The 23,675-nt window shown below is 36.2% G+C and overlaps 2 protein-coding genes and 1 pseudogene across 2 annotated transcripts; all 3 read left to right on the top strand.

The window, feature by feature from the left end:
* The first annotated feature begins 328 nt into the window (after nucleotides 1-328).
* LOC131347373 (high choriolytic enzyme 2-like) lies at nucleotides 329-2,989 on the top strand (annotated as a pseudogene).
* Nucleotides 2,990-8,734: 5,745 nt separating this feature from the next.
* On the top strand, nucleotides 8,735-12,116 carry LOC131347321 (high choriolytic enzyme 1-like). Its single transcript, XM_058381297.1, has 8 exons — nucleotides 8,735-8,860; nucleotides 9,019-9,049; nucleotides 9,132-9,197; nucleotides 9,819-9,971; nucleotides 10,050-10,167; nucleotides 10,302-10,480; nucleotides 10,710-10,791; nucleotides 10,892-12,116. Exons 1-8 carry the CDS (start codon nucleotides 8,795-8,797, stop codon nucleotides 11,016-11,018), a joined length of 822 nt encoding a protein of 273 aa, XP_058237280.1. The 5' UTR covers nucleotides 8,735-8,794; the 3' UTR covers nucleotides 11,019-12,116.
* A 5,115-nt stretch (nucleotides 12,117-17,231) lies between these two features.
* LOC131347369 (high choriolytic enzyme 1-like) lies at nucleotides 17,232-20,312 on the top strand. The gene is made up of 8 exons (XM_058381379.1): nucleotides 17,232-17,327; nucleotides 17,486-17,516; nucleotides 17,599-17,664; nucleotides 18,287-18,439; nucleotides 18,524-18,641; nucleotides 18,776-18,954; nucleotides 19,183-19,264; nucleotides 19,362-20,312. The coding sequence occupies exons 1-8, from the start codon at nucleotides 17,262-17,264 to the stop codon at nucleotides 19,486-19,488; spliced, it is 822 nt and encodes a 273-aa protein (XP_058237362.1). The 5' UTR covers nucleotides 17,232-17,261; the 3' UTR covers nucleotides 19,489-20,312.
* Nucleotides 20,313-23,675: the final 3,363 nt, after the last annotated feature.

Below are 23,675 nucleotides of genomic sequence, written 5' to 3'. Positions count from 1 at the left end.
AGTTAGCATTTACTGAGGTTCACTGAACTGGAATTAAGATTTGCATAGGGTATGGATTTGCCAGTGGAAATCTTGGAATATGATTAGGTTGTAAATGGTTGGAAATTATCAAAGAAGCTTCAACAATGTTTCACGTATTGCATGTGAAATTTCTAGGAAAAAACCCTAGTCTTTTATGTAAGATTGTTTAGTTCCATTTTTGGATTGCCATAATCTTTGAGAAAGTTAGTCTGAGTTTGGTGAAAAGGGAAGTGATGAACTTTTCTGAGTGTATTTAAACTGCACTTTCTCCATGCTCATTGCTGCTTCACTGAATATGACTCCCATCATGCATCTGCTGCAAAACATCCTGTTTTTGTTCAGTATCAGTCTTGTTCATAGCCGTGCCATAGGTGAGCTAAAAGAAATTTTAACAGCATAAAATATGGCTAAAACTGAGTAAATCCTTAAAAAATGTATTTCAATATATTGATAAATATAGATTATATATATTGATATATTGCTGTTTATTTGGCACCTGCATAAGTACAACTCACAGACATTTTGAACATTTATCAAACAGGCCCTTGGTCATTTCCAGGCATTGGTTAATGTGAACTATGAGGAAACTGGTAGACTTGATTCAGATTCTTGATTCATCTATATTTTAAAGATGTTTTTTAACTAATTTTAACTAAATGTTCATTTCAGATAAAAACAATGAACCTGATTATTTCTCTGTATCTTCTATAATTGAAAGAGCCAACAAGAATGATGGTAAGTTTAAAAAATGCAAATTCATGGCTTCCTAGGCCTTATTTTAAAATAATGCTGATGATTAATGGTATTATTGAAGTATTATGTATTGTAGGTATCTGTACTATATTATATATAGAGAGAGATTTCCACTAATAACTTTCTGATTCCTATTCACTAATTAATATAATAACTGCTAGTTCTTTTTTGATGGAAGGTGAATGTTAATGTCATGAGACTTATTTTAAACTGATAAATTTTGAAAGTAAGATTTTTCATTAAAGTAACTGTAGGGCTCTTTGAATTCCTTTCTAGCTTACAGTGTTCAGTCTTCCATTAGTTTAGTAAAACAGGCTTCTTAAGAATTCTTAAGAATTTTTTTCAGGAATGCATGTACTACAAATCTCAGAGTACACAATTGTGTTTTACTGGACAGGAAAGCTGAAGGATGGTTTGATCATTACACATGGCAATATAGCGGTGTACCCTGGGCTCCAGAATGCAGATCCATGTACTTCTCGTCAGTGCAAGTGGCCCAGGGGCAGGAATGGGAAGGTTAAAGTGCCCTATGTCATTTCCAGCCAGTATGGTGAGCATCACTTCTTATCTGGTCCCAGAGTAATGTGTCAGAGCTCCATTAACTAGCTTTAACAACCTTCTCTTTTTCTGAAAGCATTCTCTGAAAGCCGTCTTATCAAGAGTGCACTGAAATCCTTCAGAAATTCAACCTGTTGTATGTCGCACCAACGAAGAGGACTTCATTCATATTCTCTCAGACCAGGGGTATGTCAGCAATCCTAATATCAATTACAATATTCAGAACCATTTTGTCAATCATATGCTTCAACTGCCATCCAGCTGTCATGCATAATAAATACAGTCTTATGATGCTATACAGGTGCTACTATTCAGTGGGTCACAGAGGTGGAAGGCAGGTTCTTTCACTAGAATGCAATGGCTGTGTTTTTCATCACATCATCCAGCATGAGCTTCTGCATGCTCTGGGCTTTCATCATGAGCAGACTCGTAGTGACCGTGATGAGCATGTCAGAGTCCTCCTCCAAAATGTTATCCCTGGTGAGCAGAGCAGGACTTTCACTTCTTATTTCTTGTTAATGAATTTTTTGAACTCTAAACATTTTATCTTGATATTCAAATATGCAGAACATTCAAATATATAAATGTTTAAAATGGTGCTATAGGTAATTTTAAAGGCCTTTGATCTGTCAGTCAAAGAAGACTAAAGAAAAAAGACAATAACAATTACATGATTAATGTATTCACAGGACAAGAGCACAATTTTGATAAGGTCAACACCAACAATTTGAACACGCCATATGACTACAATTCTGTCATGCACTATTAAAGGTAAAGCATTATACTAATTAATTATAGTTGTTTTTCTTATTTCCATATCTCACAGTTTTGATGCCACACTGTGTTGGTCCAGCTTTGCTTTCCCTAGGAACAGGCAACCGACCATCCTCCCTATTCCAGACAATAATGTTCCCATTGGACATGCCACTGAAATGACATTCTACGTGTTAACAGACTCTGCTGCAGTTTAAGGAGTCACACTTAACATGACCAGTGAATTTATAGCAGATTTTATAAATATTTTAAAAACTATATGCCTACCTGTCTATAGATGTTACCTTAACAATGCCACTAGTATTGCTGCTGACCAGGCTGCAACACCAAAGAAGTATACTCATATATCTCAGATCATCATCAAAGTCTAGAGAAATGTATAGTTTCCTTATAGCAGTACCATAAATTCGGATTGGTTAAAGACAGAATAGGAGTATCATATAGTATAGTATCAGGGCTTTACCTTTTGCAAACAAAACCCAGTTGCCCTCTTCATAAAAGCAACGATCATCTTCCAATTTCTAGCATTTCTACTAGGTTTCCTAATCATGTAGTAGCTTTAATTGTTATACTTTTTAATTTGTAAATTGTAAGAATAAAAAAAAATCCTCCACAGTTCAAGGAACATTAATTTCTTTTAGTCACTTATGTTTGCATTATGTAATTATGTAAAATAAAAAGAAAATGTTGTTACTTTTTTTTGTGGGGATTAAACAAACTTTAGACTGCAAATAGTTATTTAGAACAGTAATTATTATTAATACATAGAAACAGACTAACGTGTTAATCTAAAAAAAAAAAGGTAGAAGAGTTGCAGGACTAAGCAATAAAGTCTGCCTGCATGTGCAACTGGCCACCGGTCACAAACAGACTTAAAATCAAACTGTTAGTAAATAACCATTCATCAGGTGATTATGTTTCATTACTGCTAAGATAAAATATTGAAAAAGTCAACTGTTAAAGTCAACTGTTAAAGCATGCAATAAATGTGCTATGAATCATTGAATTTGAGTTCAATGTGGGTTTATTATCAGTAATGAAGATAAACATTAAAACACAGACACACACACACTGGAAAGTTGCCTAATCACTTGACTGCTGCTGAATTTGCTAATTGGGTCGATCTGGTCCAAGCTCCTTGATCCTTTTCTTTTCTTCATCCGAACACCTTGTGAAAGGGTATTTTGTAAAGATAGAACCGAATTTTCTTTCATCTCAAGATATTTCGCTTACTTCCACGTTAATCAGTACCTGCCTGTTAACTGACAATCTGCTGAGCGGTAATGAGACTCGTTGAGAATGGTCCAATCACGAGGCCAAATATATAAGAACAATATTGATTTGCTAACAACAAAAGTGGGTGGGTTCGGGGCGCCACGAAGAAAATTTGAAACAAGCCAATCAGAGCTCAGCCTCAAGTCACAAAAATTTACATAACCACATACACAATCTTTTGTTTAGTGCCCCACGCAAATACACATACACACACACACAAATGAGTTTTTTTTGTTTGTTTGTTTTAAATTAGTGATAATATGACTAACAGAGGAATAGTGTGATTAAATTATCTTATTTCTTTATTAAAATATATAATTATTGTTTGACGTGTTAAAGTAGCATTATTCTCTGGCTAACTTTAAGGGGGCGGCACCCCAGCGCCCTGGCTATACAGCTCTTCAGAGTTCAGACTAGCTTTACATCTGTGTGAAAGTGTTTGAATATTTGGATATTGCTTTATAAAATTGCACATTTCTTCTGAGGTGTATACTTGAAATTTGCATCACTCCACCAATTGAGTTCCACAGCTGTGGGCTACCTGTGTAAAAATACACATATTTAATTCAACTTGAATTTAATTCAATACTTCATATAAGTTCTGTATCTGTTCAGTTCAGTCCTTAAGTTTTAGAACTTAAGATTACACAACGACTAATGACCACACAGGACATTAAACAGCAACATTACAAAATGTGACCAAAAAATTGCAGCATTTGTGAAAAGCAAACAGTTAAACATGTTTAAAACTGTACAACCGATGGCAGCAGGAGTAGTTCAGAACCATAGATCAAGTTGATTTAGAAATAAATTATTAATTATAAAGCCTGAAAAATAAGTTTACAGACTAGCACACTTAACTAATGACATTAGCTACTATCTACTGAAATAGAGAATTAGAGTAACACTGTAATAGTAAAACTGTTGACACTTGACAACACAGTTATCTCGCATATAATCTAGAATAGAATTCAGATATAATAATGTAGATATTTTTCTGACATACACTGTTCAACATTAACAAGAGTTGCCAAGGTTCAGCAAAAACCTCTAGCCCAACTCTTAAAACCACAGAAAAACCTGAAACTTGCCTAAAGAAACTGCTACTAAAAAAATGAAATACAAATATTCTGGGTCAGCCTATGTGTGGTAAACAAGTATACCATGGTGCATACATATTTATTCTATCCAGAAGCACTGAGGTTCACAAGCTTTTTACATGTGCAATAATACCCTTACACTCTGACTTCTCATGTGTGATAACAACATACACCACAGACTTTTCATGTGCAATCTCTGCCACACCACAGACTCTTCTGTGTGCAATAACTGCTACACTACATTCCTTGTGTGCAAAACAAGAAATGTACACTTTTATTATTTAATCATTGTACTGTTTCCCATTGTGCTGTTTGCTCTAGTCCTGTCTTTCTATGTTATATTTTTATGGTTATATATTTATATATTTTTATATTTATGTTTATAGAAGTTGTAAATCTGTGGCTGCTTTCACTGGGACCTCAGTACTAAATTCCGTTCCCTTTCATGTATACTTGTTTTGGAATGACAATAAACCTTCCTTGATCCTTTCTGATAGACTGACATTCCACTCCCCCCTTTCTTTATTGCAATTTTGCAATATAGCTTTCAGTTGAAATGGTTCTGTGCATAATACTACATGCATGTACTGTTTCCCTTTGCTTGTGTAAATTTATTAGAGTTAAATATTCTGAAACATTCAAATTAGCCTTGAGAAGAATCAGACTCAAAAGGGAATCCATCTGGATGACGCCAATAGTAATAATAATTTCCCTTCTATAACAGTATATTATTTAGTAAAAAAAAAAGTGCAGTTGTGTAAACAGGAACTAATATGCAGATTTTGAATATGATCATCGTAAGTATTTCTGATGAAATAATTCTGATTAAACCCAAATAAAGATCTGCTGTTTCTGTATGATTTTTTCTGTATGATCCTCTTGGTTCAGAAGCCATTGTTCACAAACAGCTTACAAAGTATATAGCTGAGCTCACTGTAGATAAGGAAAGGGGCACAAAATACGTTCCAGGACATTAGATGCATCAGTAAACATTATAAAAGCAATCATCAACAAGTGGGAGAAAATGTGGCACCACAGTGACACTTCCAAGAACAGGACGTCCCTCCAAACATCCAAAATTTATCAAGGAGCCTGGAAAGAGGCTTACAGCAACATGGCAGAAGCTGCAGTAACATCTGACAAAAGTGATAGTTACTCCATCCACTGGATTCTTCAAATGTCCAGAGTATGTGGTAGGGTGACTAGACAGAATACCTTTCACATACACACACACACACACACACACACACAAATCCAGGCTTTCCAAAATCACCTCAAAACAATGTGACAAAACCTGAATGTGCACAATAGATTTGATGGCTTTGGCAGGAAGGAATTAGTGTTAAATCTATACAGAAATCAGAAATTATAAGCTACTTGAAATTTCCTGGTTACCCAATTCCACTTGACTCTATATATTTGTAGAAAGGAGATTATTTATAATCACTCTCTGGTGTTACCCAGATGAAGATGGGATCTATTTCGAACCAAGGTTTCTTCCTCATAATGTCTCAGGGAGTTTTTCCTTGCCACCATTGCCTCAGGCTTGCTCATTAGGGATCAATATAAATTTAATTTTATACTTTGTCATTTTTAATTCTAAATTTTTATTTCTATGTATGACTGCTTTGAGACTATGTCCATTGTTGAAGCACTATACAAATAAAATGTAACTGATCTGGAGTATATTTGCAAGAAGAGTGCAATAATGTGGAACATGTTGGTAGATACTGTACTTACTCAATAAGAGTTTTCATGCTTTCTAACATGCTTTATGAAAGTATTAGTCAGGGGTTATGCACACTTGTACAAGCAGATATGTTATTTCTTTTACTTTTTTCCCTAAAACATGTCTTGTGGAAAAGATCTGACATGATTTAACCAAATTTGTGTTACAGAAACCTGTATCACAAACCTGTATACACAGTATATATATATATATATATATATATATATATATATATATATATATATATATATATATATATATATATATATATATATATATATTGATTCATATATTGATTCATATATCATAAGATATAATGGACAGTATATCATTCAGAATGATAATAATATTTTAATATTTAATTAAATATTTTTTGTGCATTATTTTATTTCAGTGGTTTATTTTAATTTTTTTTATGATCACATAAAAAATTAGTCAGAGCTTTGATAGTCAGTCAGTTTGCTTTGAGTGCGATACACATCCTTGGATATTTATCACAGCACAGCCATCAATTGTTAAATCTTCTCATGTTCCTGAGAAATAAAAACAGACTTATGGATGATTTTTACAGACATTTTATCTTTCAGTATTTAAGGATAATTGCTAACCAATAAATATGGGACAAGTACAGTATTATTACTGAAAGGTTGAAATAAGTGGAATAAAAATAATAATAAAACAGTCAAATCAAGTCAAGAAGCTTTTATTGTCATTTCAACTATATATAGCTGACGCAGTACACAGTGAAATGAAACAACGTTTCTCCAGGACCCTAGTGTTACGTAAAAGAACACAGAGCTGCATAACAACACTGAGCTAAAGGCTAAAAGTAAGTTGTTGACACTTGCTGAGGTGGGAACGGGGCCCAGCACAGTATGCACCGGGAATCTTCTTCTTCTTCTTTCGGCTTTTCCCTTCAGGGGTCGCCACAGTGAATCATCTCTCTCCACCTATCCCTATCTTCTGCATTCTCAACACTTGTACCCTCTAGCCCTCTAGCCACCTTTATATCCTCATTTATTACATCCATATACCTCCTCTTCAACCTTCCTCTTTGCCTCCGGCCTGGCAGCTCCATGTCCAACATTCTCCTACCAGTATACTCACTCTCCCTCCTCTGAACATGTCCAAACCAACTTAATCTGTCCTCCCTAACTTTGTCCCCCAAACGTCGAACATGAGCTGTGCCTCTGATGTACTCGTTCCTAATCCTGTCCAACCGTGTCACTCCCAAAGAGAACCTCAACATCTTCAGCTCTGCTACCTCCAGCTCTGACACCTCCAGCTCTGACACCTCCAGCTCTGACTACTGTCTCTTCCTCATGGTCTTTAAACCATACAGCATGGTCTCACCACTGTCTTGTACACCTTCCCTTTGATTCTCGCCAATATTTTTCTATCACACAGAACTCCCGACACCTTTCTCCACCCATTCCAACCTGCCTGCACTCACTTCTTTACCTCTTTTCCACACTCTCCATTACCCTGGACTGTTGAACCCAAGTACTTAAACTCCTGTACGTTCTTCACCTCTTCACCCTGTAATCTTACTGTTCCACTTCCCTCCCTTTCATTCACACACATGTACTCAGTCTTACTACGACTGACTTTCATTCCTCTCCTCTCCAGGTTTTCCTCCACCTGCTCCCTGCTCTCACAACAGATAACAATGTCATCTGCAAACATCATTGTCCAAGGAGGCTCTTGCCTGACCTCCTCATTCTGCACCTATCATTCTAAGCATTGCACTTTTACTGTATATAACAGAGTGATTAGGAGATTTTAGCTCTGATCTATATAATTGAATTGGTGTTAGAGGTCAGTACTTTGTCCAGGCCTAATCTAGTTGCACACAAAATGTCATGTGGAAACGGGAAAGGGTCAGTTTTCTATATCTCCAATCTGCTGAAGTTTGAACAAGATCTTGAAAAATTTATTATGAATTTAACAAGGTATCAACATACCTTTGACTATGTTTTATATCTCACTAATTACACTATTGATTCACATGAATAGAAAAGCAGACACTGTCAGCAACTAAACCTTTTAATAGGATAGTGCAATAAACCTTGAAAAAGTTGCCAGATTGGAGGATTACATATTTTTTAAAACCTAGACTGTGAACGTTTAATGAAATGTGAGCATTTATTGTTTTATTCTTGCAGAATGTATTTGAAGGATATTAGGATTTAGATGAAGATTAATTTACATGTTATGGGTAATTAATGCATCAAAGCAGGTAGATTGTTGGGATGTTTTTACTGAGGTTCACTGAACTGGAATTAAGATTTGCATAGGGTATGGATTTGTCAATGGTATGATTGGACTATGATTAGGTTCCAATGGTTGGAAATGTTTAAAGAAGCTTCAACAATGTTTTTAATGTTGCATGTCAAATGTCTAGAAAAAACCTACTCTTTTACGTAAGATTGTCCAGTTCCATTTTTTGGATTGCCATAACACTTGAGAAATAGAGTCTGCATTTGGTGAAAAGGGAAGTGATAAACTCTCATGAGTGTATTTAAACTGCACTTCATGAGCATTCTCCACTCTCAGTGCTGCTTCACTGAATGTGACTCTCATCATGCATCTGCTGCAAAACATCCTGTTTCTGCTCAGCATCAGTCTTGTTCAGAGCCGTGCCATAAAGGTGAGCTAAAAAAATATGAACAACATAAAATACATTATGACTAAATCTGAGTAAATCCTTAAAAACATGTATTTCAAGTGATATATTGTTTTTTTATTTGGCACCAGCATAAGTACAGCTCACAGACATTTTGAACATTTATCATTTGTCATTTCCAGGCATTGGTTAACGTGAACTATGAGGAGACTGGTAAGATGCTACTTGATTCAGATTCTTGATTCATCTATATTTTACAGATGTTTTTTAACTAATTTCACCATGTTCATTTCAGATTACAGGAATGACCCTGATTATTTCTCTGTATCTTCTATAATTGAAAGAGCCAACAAGAATGCTGGTAAGATTCACTTGACACCATGGCTGCCTATCCCTGTTTAAAAATAAGCCATCTGTTTATGTGGTAACCTGGCAAAAAGTGACATAGTTGTAACAGTGGAATCAGTTGGGTTAGAATTAATACATTAGAAAGAGGCTAGTTATATAATCCAATCAAGTCTGTTAATTTCTATTCAAAACTAAAAACACAGCAAGTAAATTCTTTAGCAGTGAGATATATCAGTGATAGATTTCACTTACAGATTAAGCAGCAATATTTTGTCAGACATACCTTTCAACAAATGTATTTTTTATTTATGTGATTTTGTAAGTATTTACTTACTATAAGAACTATAAGAGATACTGTTAACAGTTATTAATAAAATTTAACAACAAGGTATATGAAACATACAATATCCACTGATAACTGTCTTATTTCTACTGAACAACTGCTAGTTCTTTTTTTTAAGGAAGGTGCATGTTCACTAGAACTAATTTCATTGGTCATGGGACATATTTTAAATTGACACAGTTTGAAAGATTTTATTGAAGGAACTGTAGAGCTAGCTTTCTAAATTCCTTTCTCCTCAGAGAGCTTGCAGTCAACAAATCTCAGTGTACACAATTGTGTTTTACTGGACAGGAATGCTGAAGGGTGGTTTGATCATTACACATGGTGACATAGCGGTGTATCCTGGGCTCCAGAATGCAGATCCATGTACTTCTCGCCAGTGCAAGTGGCCCAGTGGCGGGGATGGAAAAATTAATGTGCCCTTCCTCATTTCCAGGCAGTATGGTGAGCATCACTTCTGATCTGCTTTCAAAGTAGTGTGTCAGAGCTCCATTATTTAACAACCTTCTTTTTTCCTGACAGCACTCTCTGAAAGACGTGTTATCGAGCGTGCTCTGGATTCCTTCAAAAATTCAACCTGTGTCCAGTTTGTACCTCGTACCAACGAAGAAGACTTCATTCATATACTCTCAGACCAGGGGTATGTCAGCAACCCTTATATCAATTATCATTTTTCAGAAACATTTGTTCAAACATTGGCCTTCTAGCTCTTAAACTGCCATCCAGCTTTCATATAATGAATGCAGTCTTATGCACTTATACTTTGCTTTACAGGTGCTACTCTTCAGTGGGTCGTAGGGGTGGAAGGCAGGTTCTTTCCATTCAACGCAATGGCTGTGTTTTTCATCACACCATCCAGCATGAGCTTCTGCATGCTCTGGGCTTTCATCATGAGCAGACTCGTAGTGACCGTGATGATCATGTCAGAATCCTCCTCCAAAATGTTATTCCTGGTGAGCAGAACAGGACTTTCACTTCTTATTTCTTGTTAATAAAGTCAGTTTGCTTGAAATATCAATATTTAAACACTAAACATTTTCTCTTGAAATTGAAAAATGAAGAATATTAAAATATATAAATGTTTAAAAAGCTGCTTTAGGTAATTTTAATGCCCTTTGTTCTGTCATTCAAGAAGACAAAAGAAACAACACAAAAACAATTATATGATTAATGTATTCACAGGACAAGAGCACAATTTTGATAAGGTCAACACCAACAATTTGAACACGCCATATGACTACAATTCTGTCATGCACTATTCAAGGTAAAGCATTATACAAATTAATATTTTTTTTTATTTTTATGTTTTTAAAGTTTTCAATTTCCATATCTCACTGTTCTGTTGCCACACTGTGTTGGTCCAGGTTTGCTTTCTCCAGGAACAGGGAGCCGACCATCCTCCCTATTCCAGACAATGACGTTCCCATTGGACGTGCCACTGAAATGAGCCGCAATGACATTCTACGTGTTAACAGACTCTACTGCAGTTGAATTAGCCCCTCTTGACATCACCAGTATATTTCAAATGCTTTTAAAATACTTTTAAGAACTGTATGCAAAAACTTTGAAAAAGTTCTGATGTAATCTGATGGGATTTTCCCTTGAAATTTCAGATATTAGAAAAAAATTGTGCAAAAGCAGCCACCTGGGCACACTTTGCTTAGAGTGTATTGCAACTTTGATAGTTTCTCTGTTCTGCTATTATGGGTTTCTTTTCAGTTTTTATCTGCGGTGTTCAGTTTGAGGTCAATTTAACAATTATGATAGTGACATATTTAATGAAACAGAGCTCATCAGTCATTTAACATTGTTGTGTATAAAAATTTAACTGTTTGATTTGTAAACCAGACAGACTGGGATATTTTGGCTTTGATATGCTCTATATAGATTTTACCTGTGAACAATGCCACTCACATTACTGCTGCATCTACGTGTGCACTTGCTCTGCCTCACCTGCAACACACAACAAAGATACCTATATACCTCAGATCATCATCTAGAGAAATGTATAGTTTCCTTATAGCAGTACCATGAATTCTGATTGGTTAAACACAGAATAGTATCATGTAGTATAGTAACACTGCTTTACTCTTTTGCAAACAAAACCTAGCTGCCCACTTCATAAAAGCAAAGATCATCTTCTGTTCCTCTCAACATCTACATACACCTTCTTACACACACTCTTACTCATAGTGCCTCTTACATCAGGTTTTTTCCAAATTCTAACATGTCTTCTGCTAGGTTTCCAAATCATGTAGTTGCTTTGTTTATTATACTTATATGTAAATTGTAAGAATAACAATCCACAAATCAAGAAACATTCATTTGTTTTTAGTCACATATGTTACAAATATTGCTAAATTAACAAAATAAAGTCAAGTCAAAGAAGCTTTATTGTCACTTCAACCATAGCTGATGCAGTACACAGTGGAACGAAACAATGTTCCTCCTAGACCAAAGGTGCTACACATAACACAGACAAAGTACAATGTAAAATGTTCAAATGTCACAGTAATTCTAAATTATAAACCTGGAATTTTTGAAAATACAGTGTTTTGTTTTAAAATGACCAAATTCTTTCAAGATAATAACTGATAACTGATAGTATCAGTGCAGCATTTGTGAAAAGCAAACAGTTAAACATGTTTAAAACTGTACAACCGATGGCAGCAGGAGTAGTTCAGAACCATAGATCAAGTTGATTTAGAAATAAATTATTAATTATAAAGCCTGAAAAATAAGTTTACAGACTAGCACACTTAACTAATGACATAAGCTACTATCTACTGAAATAGAGAATTAGAGTAACACTGTTGACACGTGACAACACAGTCATCTCGCATATAATCTAGCAGTTTTTTCTGACATACACTGTTCAACATTAACAAGGGTTGCCAAGGTTCAGCAAAAACTTCTAGCCCAACTCTTAAAACCACAGAAAAACCTGAAACTTGCCTAAAGAATCTGCTATTAAAAAAGGAAATACAATTATTCTGGGTCAGCCTATGTGAACAAGTATACCATGGTGCATACATATTTATTCTATTCAGAAGCACTGAGGTTCACAAGCTCTTTACATGTGCAATGTGTAATGACCCTTACACTCTGACTTCTCATGTGTGATAACAACATACACCACAGACTTTTCATGTGCAATCTCTGCCACACCACAGAGTGTGCAATAACTGCTACACTACATTCCTTGTGTGCAAAACAAGAAATGTACACTTTTATTATTTAATCATTGTACTGTTTCCCATTGTGCTGTTTGCTCTAGTCCTGTCTTTCTATGTTATATTTTTATGGTTATATATTTACAGATTTTTATATTTATGTTTATAGAAGTTGTAAATCTGTGGCTGCTTTCACTGGGACCTCAGTACTAAATTCCATTCCCTTTCATGTACACTTGTTTTGGAATGACAATAAACCTTCCTTGATCCTTTCTGATAGACTGACATTCCACTCCCCCCTTTCTTTATTGCAATTTTGCAATATAGCTTTCAGTTGAAATGGTTCTGTGCATAATACTACATGCATGTACTGTTTCCCTTTGCTTGTGTAAATTTTGAGTTAAATATTCTGAAACATTCAAATTAGCCTAACCTTGAGAAGAACCAGACTCAAAAGGGAATCCATCTGGATAACACCAATAGTAATAATAATTTCCCTTCTATAACAGTATATTATTTAGTAAAAAGGACATTAGTTCCAGGACATTAGATGCATCAGTAAACATTATAAAAGCAATCATCAACAAGTGGGAGAAAATGTGGCACCACAGTGACACTTCCAAGAACAGGACGTCCCTCCAAACATCCAAAATTTATCAAGGAGCCTGGAAAGAGGCTTACAGCAACATGGCAGAAGCTGCAGTAACATCTGACAAAAGTGATAGTTACTCCATCCACTGGATTCTTCAAATGTCCAGAGTATGTGGTAGGGTGACTAGACAGAATACGTTTCACATACACACACACACACACACACAAATCCAGGCTTTCCAAAGTCACCTCAAAACAATGTGACAAAACCTGGATGTGCACAATAGATTTGATGGCTTTTGCAGGAAGGAATTAGTGTTAAATCTATACAGAAATCAGAAATTATAAGCTACTTGAAATTTCCTGGTTACCCAATTCCACTTGACTCTATATATTTGTAGAAAGGAGATTATTTATAATCACTCTCTGGTGTTACCCAGATGAAGATGGGATCTATTTCGAACCAAGGTTTCTTCCTCATAATGTCTCAGGGAGTTTTTCCTTGCCACCATTGCCCCAGGCTTGCTCATTAGGGATCAATATAAATTTAATTTTATACTTTGTCATTTTTAATTCTAAATTTTTATTTCTATGTATGACTGCTTTGAGACTATGTCCATTGTTGAAGCACTATACAAATAAAATGTAACTGATCTGGAGTATATTTGCAAGAAGAGTGCAATAATGTGGAACATGTTGGTAGATACTGTACTTACTCAATAAGAGTTTTCATGCTTTCTAACATGCTTTATGAAAGTATTAGTCCGGGGTTATGCACACTTGTACAAGCAGATATGTTATTTCTTTTACTTTTTTCCCTAAAACATGTCTTGTGGAAAAGATCTGCATATATATATATATATATATATATATATATATATATATATATATATATATATATATATATATATATATATATATATATTGATTCATATATTGATTCATATATCATAAGACAGTATATCATTCAGAATGATAATAATATTTTAATATTTAATTAAATATTTTTTGTGCATTATTTTATTTCAGTGGTTTATTTTAATTTTTTATGATCACATAAAAAATTAGTCAGAGCTTTGATAGTCAGTCAGTTTGCTTTGAGTGCGATACACATCCTTGGATATTTATCACAGCACAGCCATCAATTGTTAAATCTTCTCATGTTCCTGAGAAATAAAAACAGACTTATGGATGATTTTTTACAGACATTTTATCTTTCAGTATTTAAGGATAATTGCTAACCAATAAATATGGGACAAGTACAGTATTATTACTGAAAGGTTGAAATAAGTGGAATAAAAAAAATAATAAAACAGTCAAATCAAGTCAAGAAGCTTTTATTGTCATTTCAACTATATATAGCTGAGGCAGTACACAGTGAAATGAAACAACGTTTCTCCAGGACCCTAGTGTTATGTAAAAGAAAACAGAGCTGCAAAACAACACTGAGCTAAAGGCTAAAAGTAAGTTGTTGACACTTGCTGAGGTGGGAACGGGGCTCAGCACAGTATGCACCGGGAATCTTCTTCTTCTTCTTTCGGCTTTTCCCTTCAGGGGTCGCCACAGTGAATCATCTCTCTCCACCTATCCCTATCTTCTGCATTCTCAACACTTGCACCCTCTAGCTTCATATCCTCATTTATTACATCCATATACCTCCTCTTTGGCCTTCCTCTTTGCCTCCGGCCTGGCAGCTCCATGTCCAACATTCTCCTACCAGTATACTCACTCTCCCTCCTCTGAACATGTCCAAACCATCTTAATCTGGCCCCCAAACGTCCAACATGAGCTGTCTCTCTGATGTACTCATTCCTAATCCTGTCCAACCGTGTCACTCCCAAAGAGAACCTCAACATCTTCAGCTCTGCTACCTCCAGTTCTGACTCCTGTCTCTTCCTCAGTGACACTGCCTCTAAACCATACAGCATGGTCGGTCTCACCACTGTCTTGTATACCTTCCCTTTGATTCTTGCCAATATTTTTCACACAGAACTCCCGAAACCTTTCTCCACCCATTCCAACCTGCCTGTACTTGCTTCTTTACCTCATTTCCACACTCTCCATTACTCTGGACTACTTAAACTCCTGTACCTTCTTCATCTCTTCACCCTGTAATCTTACTGTTCCACTTCCCTCCCTTTCATTCACACACATGTACTCAGTCTTACTACAACTGACTTTCATTCCTCTCCTCTCCAGGTTTTCCTCAACCTGCTCCCTGCTCTCACAACAGATAACAGCTCTCACAACAGATGTCATCTGCAAACATCATTGTCCAAGGAGACTCCTGCCTGACCTCCTCTGACAACTGGTCCATCACCATAGCAAGTATGCACCGGAAATGTTTGTGTAAATAAAATCATGTTGATGGAATTTATGGGCCACTGATTTAAGATTTGCATGGTTGAAATCTCTGGCAATAATAAACAGTTCGCTGGGGTGAGCATTCTACAGATCGCTAGATCAGAGTACTTACAGCACTCCTAGAGCCTGTTGATTCTAACAATGTCATTTTGGCTCATATCTCTGGCCAGGCCGATTGCTATATTGCTGTTAGTGATGGGCTCCATGGTGGGCTGACCATTCTTTGCAGTTCTGAAAAAATGAAAAATAAATGAAATACATGTAGGCTGACAATGAAATCATTAATTTGCAATGTGTCTTTCAGCAGTGTTGTAGGTGAGAATATAGATTTATAATTTAAATTAATTTAACTACAATTAGAATTTAAATGGACTTGATTATCGATAGTGCTTGTTCCTATTTTTAAAAGGATAATGAACAATAACTCATCAAATATCCACTAGAAAACCAATTAACTGACTGTCAGGAACAGCTGGACAGTTCCCTGCCAGGCCCAGAGAGGGTGCTTGCAGGTGAACCCTGGAAGCCTGCTTCTTTGTGTGTCTTTTGTTACGCCCTTCCCATTGTTCTAATCCTGATTGTGTCACCTGTATCCCATTAGACCTAATGTCTACCCCTATAAATAGGGATCCTTGTGTTTGTATCCTTGTCCATGATTGTTACCTGTACCGTGGTAGGGCAGGGGTCCTGGACGGTACATTGACACTGTTTCTGCTGGGTTTTTTTTCCCCCCTTCAAATTCTGCACATATCATTCTAAGCATTGCACTTTTACTGTATATAACAGAGTGATTAGGAGATTTTAGCTCTGATCTATATAATTGAATTGGTGTTGGAGGTCAGTACTTTGTCCAGGCCTAATCTAGTTGCACACAAAATGTCATGTGGAAACTAGAAAGGGTCAGTTTTCTATATCTCCAATCTGCTGAAGTTTGAACAACTTGATCTTTAAAAAATTTATTATGAATTTAACAAGGTATCAACATACCTTTGACTATGTTTTATAGCTCACTAATTACACTATTGATTCACATGAATAGAAAAGCAGACACTGTCAGCAATTAGACCTTTTAATAGGAAAGTGCAATAAACCTTGAAAAAGTTGCCAGATTGGAGGATTACATATTTTTTAAAACCTAGACTGTGAACGTTTAATGAAATGTGAGCATTTATTGTTTTATTCATGCAGAATATATTTGCAGGATATTAGGATTTAGATGAAGATTAATTTACATGTTATGGGTAATTAATGCATCAAAGCAGGTAGATTGTTGGGATGTTTTTACTGAGGTTCACTGAACTGAAATTTAGATTTGCATAGGGTATGGATTTGTCAATGGTATGATTGGATAAGATTAGGTTCCAATGGTTGGAAATGTTTAAAGAAGCTTCAACAATGTTTTCAATGTTGCATGTCAAATGTCTAGAAAAAACCTACTCTTTTACGTAAGATTGTCCAGTTCCATTTTTTGAATTGCCATAACACTTGAGAAATAGAGTCTGCGTTTGGTGAAAAGGGAAGTGATAAACTCTCATGAGTGTATTTAAACTGCACTTCATGAGCATTCTCCACTCTCAGTGCTGCTTCACTGAATGTGACTCTCATCATGCATCTGCTGCAAAACATCCTGTTTCTGTTCAGCATCAGTCTTGTTCAGAGCCGTGCCATAAAGGTGAACTAAAAAAATATGAACAACATAAAATAAATTATGACTAAATCTGAGTAAATCCTTAAAAACATGTATTTCAAGTGATATATTGTTTTTTTATTTGGCACCAGCATAAGTACAGCTCACAGACATTTTGAACATTTATCATTTGTCATTTCCAGGCATTGGTTAACGTGAACTATGAGGAGACTGGTAAGATGCTACTTGATTCAGATTCTTGATTCATCTATATTTTACAGATGTTTTTTAACTAATTTCACCATGTTCATTTCAGATTACAGGAATGACCCTGATTATTTCTCTGTATCTTCTATAATTGAAAGAGCCAACAAGAATGCTGGTAAGATTCACTTGACACCATGGCTGCCTATCCCTGTTTAAAAATAAGCCATCTGTTTATGTGGTAACCTGGCAAAAAGTGACATAGTTGTAACGGTGGAATCAGTTGGGTTAGAATTAATACATTAGAAAGAGGCTAGTTATATAATCCAATCAAGTCTGTTAATTTCTATTCAAAACTAAAGACACAGCAAGTAAATTCTTTAGCAGTGAGATATATCAGTGATAGATTTCACTTACAGATTAAGTAGCAATATTTTGTCAGACATACCTTTCAACAAATGTATTTTTTATTTCTGTGTGATTTTGTAAGTATTTAGTTACTATAAGAACTATAAGAGATACTGTTAACAGTTATTAATAAAATTTAACAACAAGGTATATGAAACATACAATATCCACTGATAACTGTCTTATTTCTATTGAACAACTGCTAGTTCTTTTTTTTATATGGAAGGTGCATGTTCACTAGAACTAATTTCATTGGTCATGGGACATATTTTAAATTGACACATTTTGAAAGAATTCATTGAAAGAACAGTGTTCCATCAGTCTTCCATCCATTTTTTAAATAATGCATGTACAACCAATCACAGTGTACACAAATGTGTTTTACTGGACAGGAATGCTGAAGGCTGGTTTGATCATTACACATGGTGACATAGCGGTGAATCCTGGGCTCCAGAATGCAGATCCATGTACTTCTCGCCAGTGCAAGTGGCCCAGAGGCGGGGATGGAAAAATTAATGTGCCCTTCGTCATTTCAAGGCAGTATGGTGAGTATCACTTCTGACCTGCTTTCAAAGTAACGTGTCAGAGCTCCATTAACTAGCTTTAACAACCTTCTTTTTTCCTGACAGCACTCTCTGAAAGACGTGTTATCGAGCGTGCTCTGGATTCCTTCAAAATGTCAACCTGTGTCCAGTTCGTACCTCGTACCAACGAAGAAGACTTCATTCATATACTCTCAGACCAGGGGTATGTCAGCAACCCTTATATCAATTATCATTTTTCAGAAACATTTGTTCAAACATTGGCCTTCTAGCTCTTAAACTGCCATCCAGCTCTTATATAGTGAATGCAGACTTATGCACTTATTCTTTGCTTTACAGGTGCTACTCTTCAGTGGGTCGTAGGGGTAGAAGGCAGGTTCTTTCCATAGACCGCAACGGCTGTGTTTTTCATCACATCATCCAGCATGAGCTTCTGCATGCTCTGGGCTTTAATCATGAGCAGACTCGTAGTGACCGTGACAATCATGTCAGAATCCTCCTCCAAAATGTTATTTCTGGTGAGCAGAGCAGAGACTTTCACTTCTTATTTCTTGTTAATAAAGTTGGTTTGCATCCATTGTACACTTTGAAATAAATGAACACTAAATATTTTCTCTTGGAATTGGAAAATGAAAAACATTAAATTATATAAATGTTTAAAAAGGTGCTTTAGGTAATTTTAATGTAATTTTTAAGACAAAAAAAGCAACAACACAAAAACAATTATATGATTAATGTATTCACAGGACAAGAGCACAATTTTGATAAGGTCAACACCAACAATTTGAACACACCATATGACTACAATTCTGTCATGCACTATTCAAGGTAAAGCATTATACAAATTATTTATTTATTTATTTATTTATTTAAAGTTTTCAATTTCCATATCTCACGGTTCTGTTGCCACACTGTGTTGGTCCAGGTTTGCTTTCTCCAGGAACAGGCAACCGACCATCCTCCCTATTCCAGACAATAACGTTCCCATTGGACGTGCCACTGAAATGAGCCGCAATGACATTCTACGTGTTAACAGACTCTACTGCAGTTGAATTAGCCCCTCTTGACATCACCAGTACATTTCAAATGCTTTTAAAATACTTTTAAGAACTGTATGCAAAAACTTTGAAAAAGTTCTGATGTAATCTGATGGGATTTTCCCTTGAAATTTCAGATATTAGAAAAAAATTGTGCAAAAGCAGCCACCTGGGCACACTTTGCTTAGAGTGTATTGCAACTTTGATAGTTTCTCTGTTCTGCTATTATGGGTTTCTTTTCAGTTTTTACCTGCAGTGTTCAGTTTGAGGTCAATTTAACAATGATGATAGTGACATATTTAATGAAACAGAGCTCATCAGTCTTTTAACATTGTTGTGCATAAAATCACTAAACATTTAACTGTTTGATTTGTAAACCAGACAGACTGGGATATTTTGGCTTTGATATGCTCTATATAGATTTTACCTGTGAACAATGCAACTCGCATTACTGCTGCATCTACGTGTGCACTTGCTCTGCCTCACCTGCAGCACACAAGAAAGATACCCATATACCTCAGATCATCATCTAGAGAAATGTATAGTTTCCTTATAGCAGTACCATGAATTCTGATTGGTTAAACACAGAATAGTATCATATAGTATAGTAACACTGCTTTACTCTTTTGCAAACAAAACCTAGCTGCCCACTTCATAAAAGCAAAGATCATCTTCTGTTCCTCTCAACATCTACATACACCTTCTTACACACACTCTTACTCATAGTGCCTCTTATATCAGGTTTTTTCCAAATTCTAACATGTCTTCTGCTAGGTTTCCAAATCATGTAGTTGCTTTGTTTATTATTCTTATATGTAAATTGTAAGAATATCAATCCACAGATCAAGAAACATTCATTTGTTTTTAGTCACATATATAACAAATATTGCTAAATTAACAAAATAAAATGTTCAAATGTCACAGTAATCCTAAATTATAAACCTGGAATTTTGAAAATACAGTGTTTTGTTTTAAATGACCAAATTCTTTCAAGATTACAAATTCTACACAGTAGCTGCTAATCATTTCTCTTGTAAATTTCCTTCCATAAATAAAGAATGGATTGCACTGATCTGTAGTAGTGGCTGTTGTTTTTGTTTAGAAATCCTATTTATTTACTGAGATTGTAATCATGATGGTAATCAGTTAAAAATGTAAATCTGAAGAAGAATCCAGTAAATAGACCATTACACCAATGCAATTAAACCAGTGCATAAGTTGTAATAATTAAATAATCGATATTTTATCACTTCAATTCAATGTCAATACAGTCCTTGCTAATGGCAACTATAATGGTACACCAATTTTATTTACTTTAGAGTAAATAAGAGTAACATAAAAATTGAAACTGGAAATTTAATTTATAGACTTTAAGCAGTTATTTGAAATTAGTTTTCATTCTTTGCTGCACAGCATTAGTGTTTAAAAACATTGTGTGTCATTGTATAAACAGGATCGTATGACTCATGAGCAACTTATGAGTATGAGCATTGAAAGTATTTCTAAATTCAGTATAGTTTATCTTAAAGTCTATTGAGTTAAACTGTTCACTTGTGATGACTGTGGTGCAAAACAGCTTGTAAAACAGCTGCAATCCTAAGGATTGTGATGTCTGCAAGCTATCTGTGCAGGAAAGCAAGTGCAGTATGACTGAGAAATAGTATTTAGCCATCAAGTAGGCAGTCCTCAACCACTGATACTACCTAGGCCTTTATTGTCTGTTTTTGAATCAGACTGTGCACCAGTAGCTCCACTGCATGGAGGATGAAAATACATGGAAAACTTCTTGTTTTCTTGAACTTCAGCCCTGTAAGTTCTTCCTCTTTCGGCTTGTCCCTTCAGGGGTCGCCACAGTGAATCATCTCTCTCCACCTATCCCTATCTTCTGCATCCTCAACACTTACACCCACTAGCTTCATATCCTCACTTATTACATCCATATACCTCCTCTTTGGCCTTCCTCTTTGCCTCCTTCCTGGCAGCTCCATGTCCAACATTCTCATACTCTCCCTCCTCTGAACATGTCCAAACCATCTTAATCTGTCCTTCCTAACTTTGTCTCCCAAACGTCCAACATGAGCTGTCCCTCATGTACTCGTTCCTAATCCTGTCCAACCGTGTCACTCACAAAGAGAACCTCAACATCTTCAGCTCTGCTACCTCCAGCTCTGATTCCTGTCTCTTCCTCAGTGACACTGCCTCTAAACCATACAGCATGGTCGGTCTCACCACTGTCTTGTACACCTTCCCCTTGATTCTTGCTGAAATTTTCTATCACACAGAACTCCCAACACCTTTCTCCACCCATTCCAACCTGCCTGCACTCGCTTCTTTACCTCTTTCCCACACTCTCCATTACTTTGGACTGTTGACCCCAAGTCCTTAAACTCCTGTACCTTCTTCACCTCTTCACCCTGTAATCTTACCGTTCCACTTCCCTCCCTTTCATTCACACACGTACTCAGTCTTACTACAACTGAGTTTCATTCCTCTTCTCTCCAGCGCAAACCTCCACCTCTCCAGGTTTTCCTCCACCTGCTCCCTGCTCTCACTATAGATCACAATGTCATCTGCAAACATCATTGTCCAAGGAGACTCCTGTCTGACCTCCTCTGATAACTGGTCCATCACCATAGCAAACAGGAAGGGGCTCAGAGCCGATCCCTGATGCAGTCCCACCTCCACTTTGAACTCCTCTGTCTGACCTACAGCACTGAAGCACTGTCAGAGTGGTGCAGGACATGTATGAGAGGAGCAGGACAGTGGTCAGGTACCACTGTCCTGCTCCTCTTATACATGTCCTGCACCACTCTGACATACTTCTCTGCTACTCCTGACTTCCTCATTCAGTACTACAGCTCTTCTCTTGGCACCCTGTCAAACGCTTTCTCCAAGTCTACAGACACACAGTGCAACTCTCTCTGACCATCTACTTCTCCATCAACATTCTCAGAGCAAAAATTGCATCTGTTGTGCTCTTTCTGGGTATGAAGCCATACTGCTGCTCACAAATTTAAACTACCTTCCTTAACCTAGCTTCCACTATTCTTTCCCATAGCTTCATTGTATGGCTCATCAACTTTATCCCCCTATAGTTGCTGCAACTCTGCACATCACCCTTATTCTTAAAGATAGGCACTAATACACTTCTCCATTCCTCAGGCATCTTCTCACTTTCTAAAACCCTGTTAAACAAACTAGTTAAAAATTCCACTGCCGCCTCTCCTAGACACTTCCAGACCAGGACCAACTGCCTTTCCACTTTTCATCCTCTTCAAAGCCTTCCTGACTTCATCCTTTCTAATCTTATCTACTTTCTGTTCCACAGAGTTCACCCCTTCTACTCTTTTTTCCCTCTCATTTTCCTTATTCATCAGCTCTTCCTCTGCCTAGCTAACCTGTACAAGTCCTTCTCTCCTTCTCTAGTGTCTAACCTAGTGTACAACTCATCATACGCCTTCTGCTTGGCCTTAGACACCTCCCTCTTCACTCTGCGCTGTAACTCCTTGTATTCCTGTCTATTCTCTTTGACCTCTCTGTCCATGTCCCACTTCTTCTTGGCTAACCTTTTCCTCTGAATACTATCCTGTCAGCCCTGTAAGTTCAATATCACTTAATCCATAGAATTATAAATAAAATAAATAAAATGATTCTGATTAACCCCAAAGCAAAATCTGTTTCTGCATGATTTCTTGACATCTTCTTGGTGCTGAAGCCATTGTACACAAATAGCTTACAAAGTACTCATCCATGTCTTTATGGACCTTGCTTTGTGCTCTGGTGTACAGTAATGTTGGAACAGGAAGGGGTCCTCCCTAAACTGTTCCCACAAAGTTGGAAGCATTAAATTGTCCAAAATGTCTTGGTATGCTGAAGCATTAAGAATTCCTTTCACTGGAACTAAATGGCCAAGCCCAGGCCCTGAAAAACAACACCTGAATTCAATGATTTGGAGGGTTGTCCCAAAACATTTGCCAAAAAAAGTGAATGTAGTAAATGTATTAACTTCATTTTTTTAAATGTGATGCACCTCATTTATAAATCTTTTAGAAGTGTGGTGTGAAAATGTTTTGTAGGCCAAACCAACCACCTCAATGATAGATAGATAGATAGATAGATAGATAGATAGATAGATAGATAGATAGATAGATAGATAGATAGATAGATAGATAGATAGATAGATAGATTCCTATTCACTAATT

The sequence above is a fragment of the Hemibagrus wyckioides genome, linkage group LG27, assembly GCF_019097595.1.
Source record: "Hemibagrus wyckioides isolate EC202008001 linkage group LG27, SWU_Hwy_1.0, whole genome shotgun sequence".
Lineage (NCBI taxonomy): Eukaryota > Metazoa > Chordata > Actinopteri > Siluriformes > Bagridae > Hemibagrus > Hemibagrus wyckioides.
This window is presented reverse-complemented; position numbering and strand designations above follow the sequence as displayed.

What these genes read in the sequence shown, in the direction of transcription:
- LOC131347369 (XM_058381379.1), top strand. Translation starts at nt 17,262, where the DNA reads ATGCATCTGCTGCAAAACATCCTGTTTCTGTTCAGCATCAGTCTTGTT. An exon ending in CATATACTCTCAGACCAGGG is followed by an intron (nt 18,642 to 18,775) that starts GTATGTCAGCAA and finishes TTTGCTTTACAG; the next exon opens with GTGCTACTCTTCAGTGGGTC. An exon ending in CCTCCAAAATGTTATTTCTG is followed by an intron (nt 18,955 to 19,182) that starts GTGAGCAGAGCA and finishes ATGTATTCACAG; the next exon opens with GACAAGAGCACAATTTTGAT.
- LOC131347321 (XM_058381297.1), top strand. Translation starts at nt 8,795, where the DNA reads ATGCATCTGCTGCAAAACATCCTGTTTCTGCTCAGCATCAGTCTTGTT. An exon ending in TTCAGAGCCGTGCCATAAAG is followed by an intron (nt 8,861 to 9,018) that starts GTGAGCTAAAAA and finishes TGTCATTTCCAG; the next exon opens with GCATTGGTTAACGTGAACTA. An exon ending in TCTGTCATGCACTATTCAAG is followed by an intron (nt 10,792 to 10,891) that starts GTAAAGCATTAT and finishes GTGTTGGTCCAG; the next exon opens with GTTTGCTTTCTCCAGGAACA.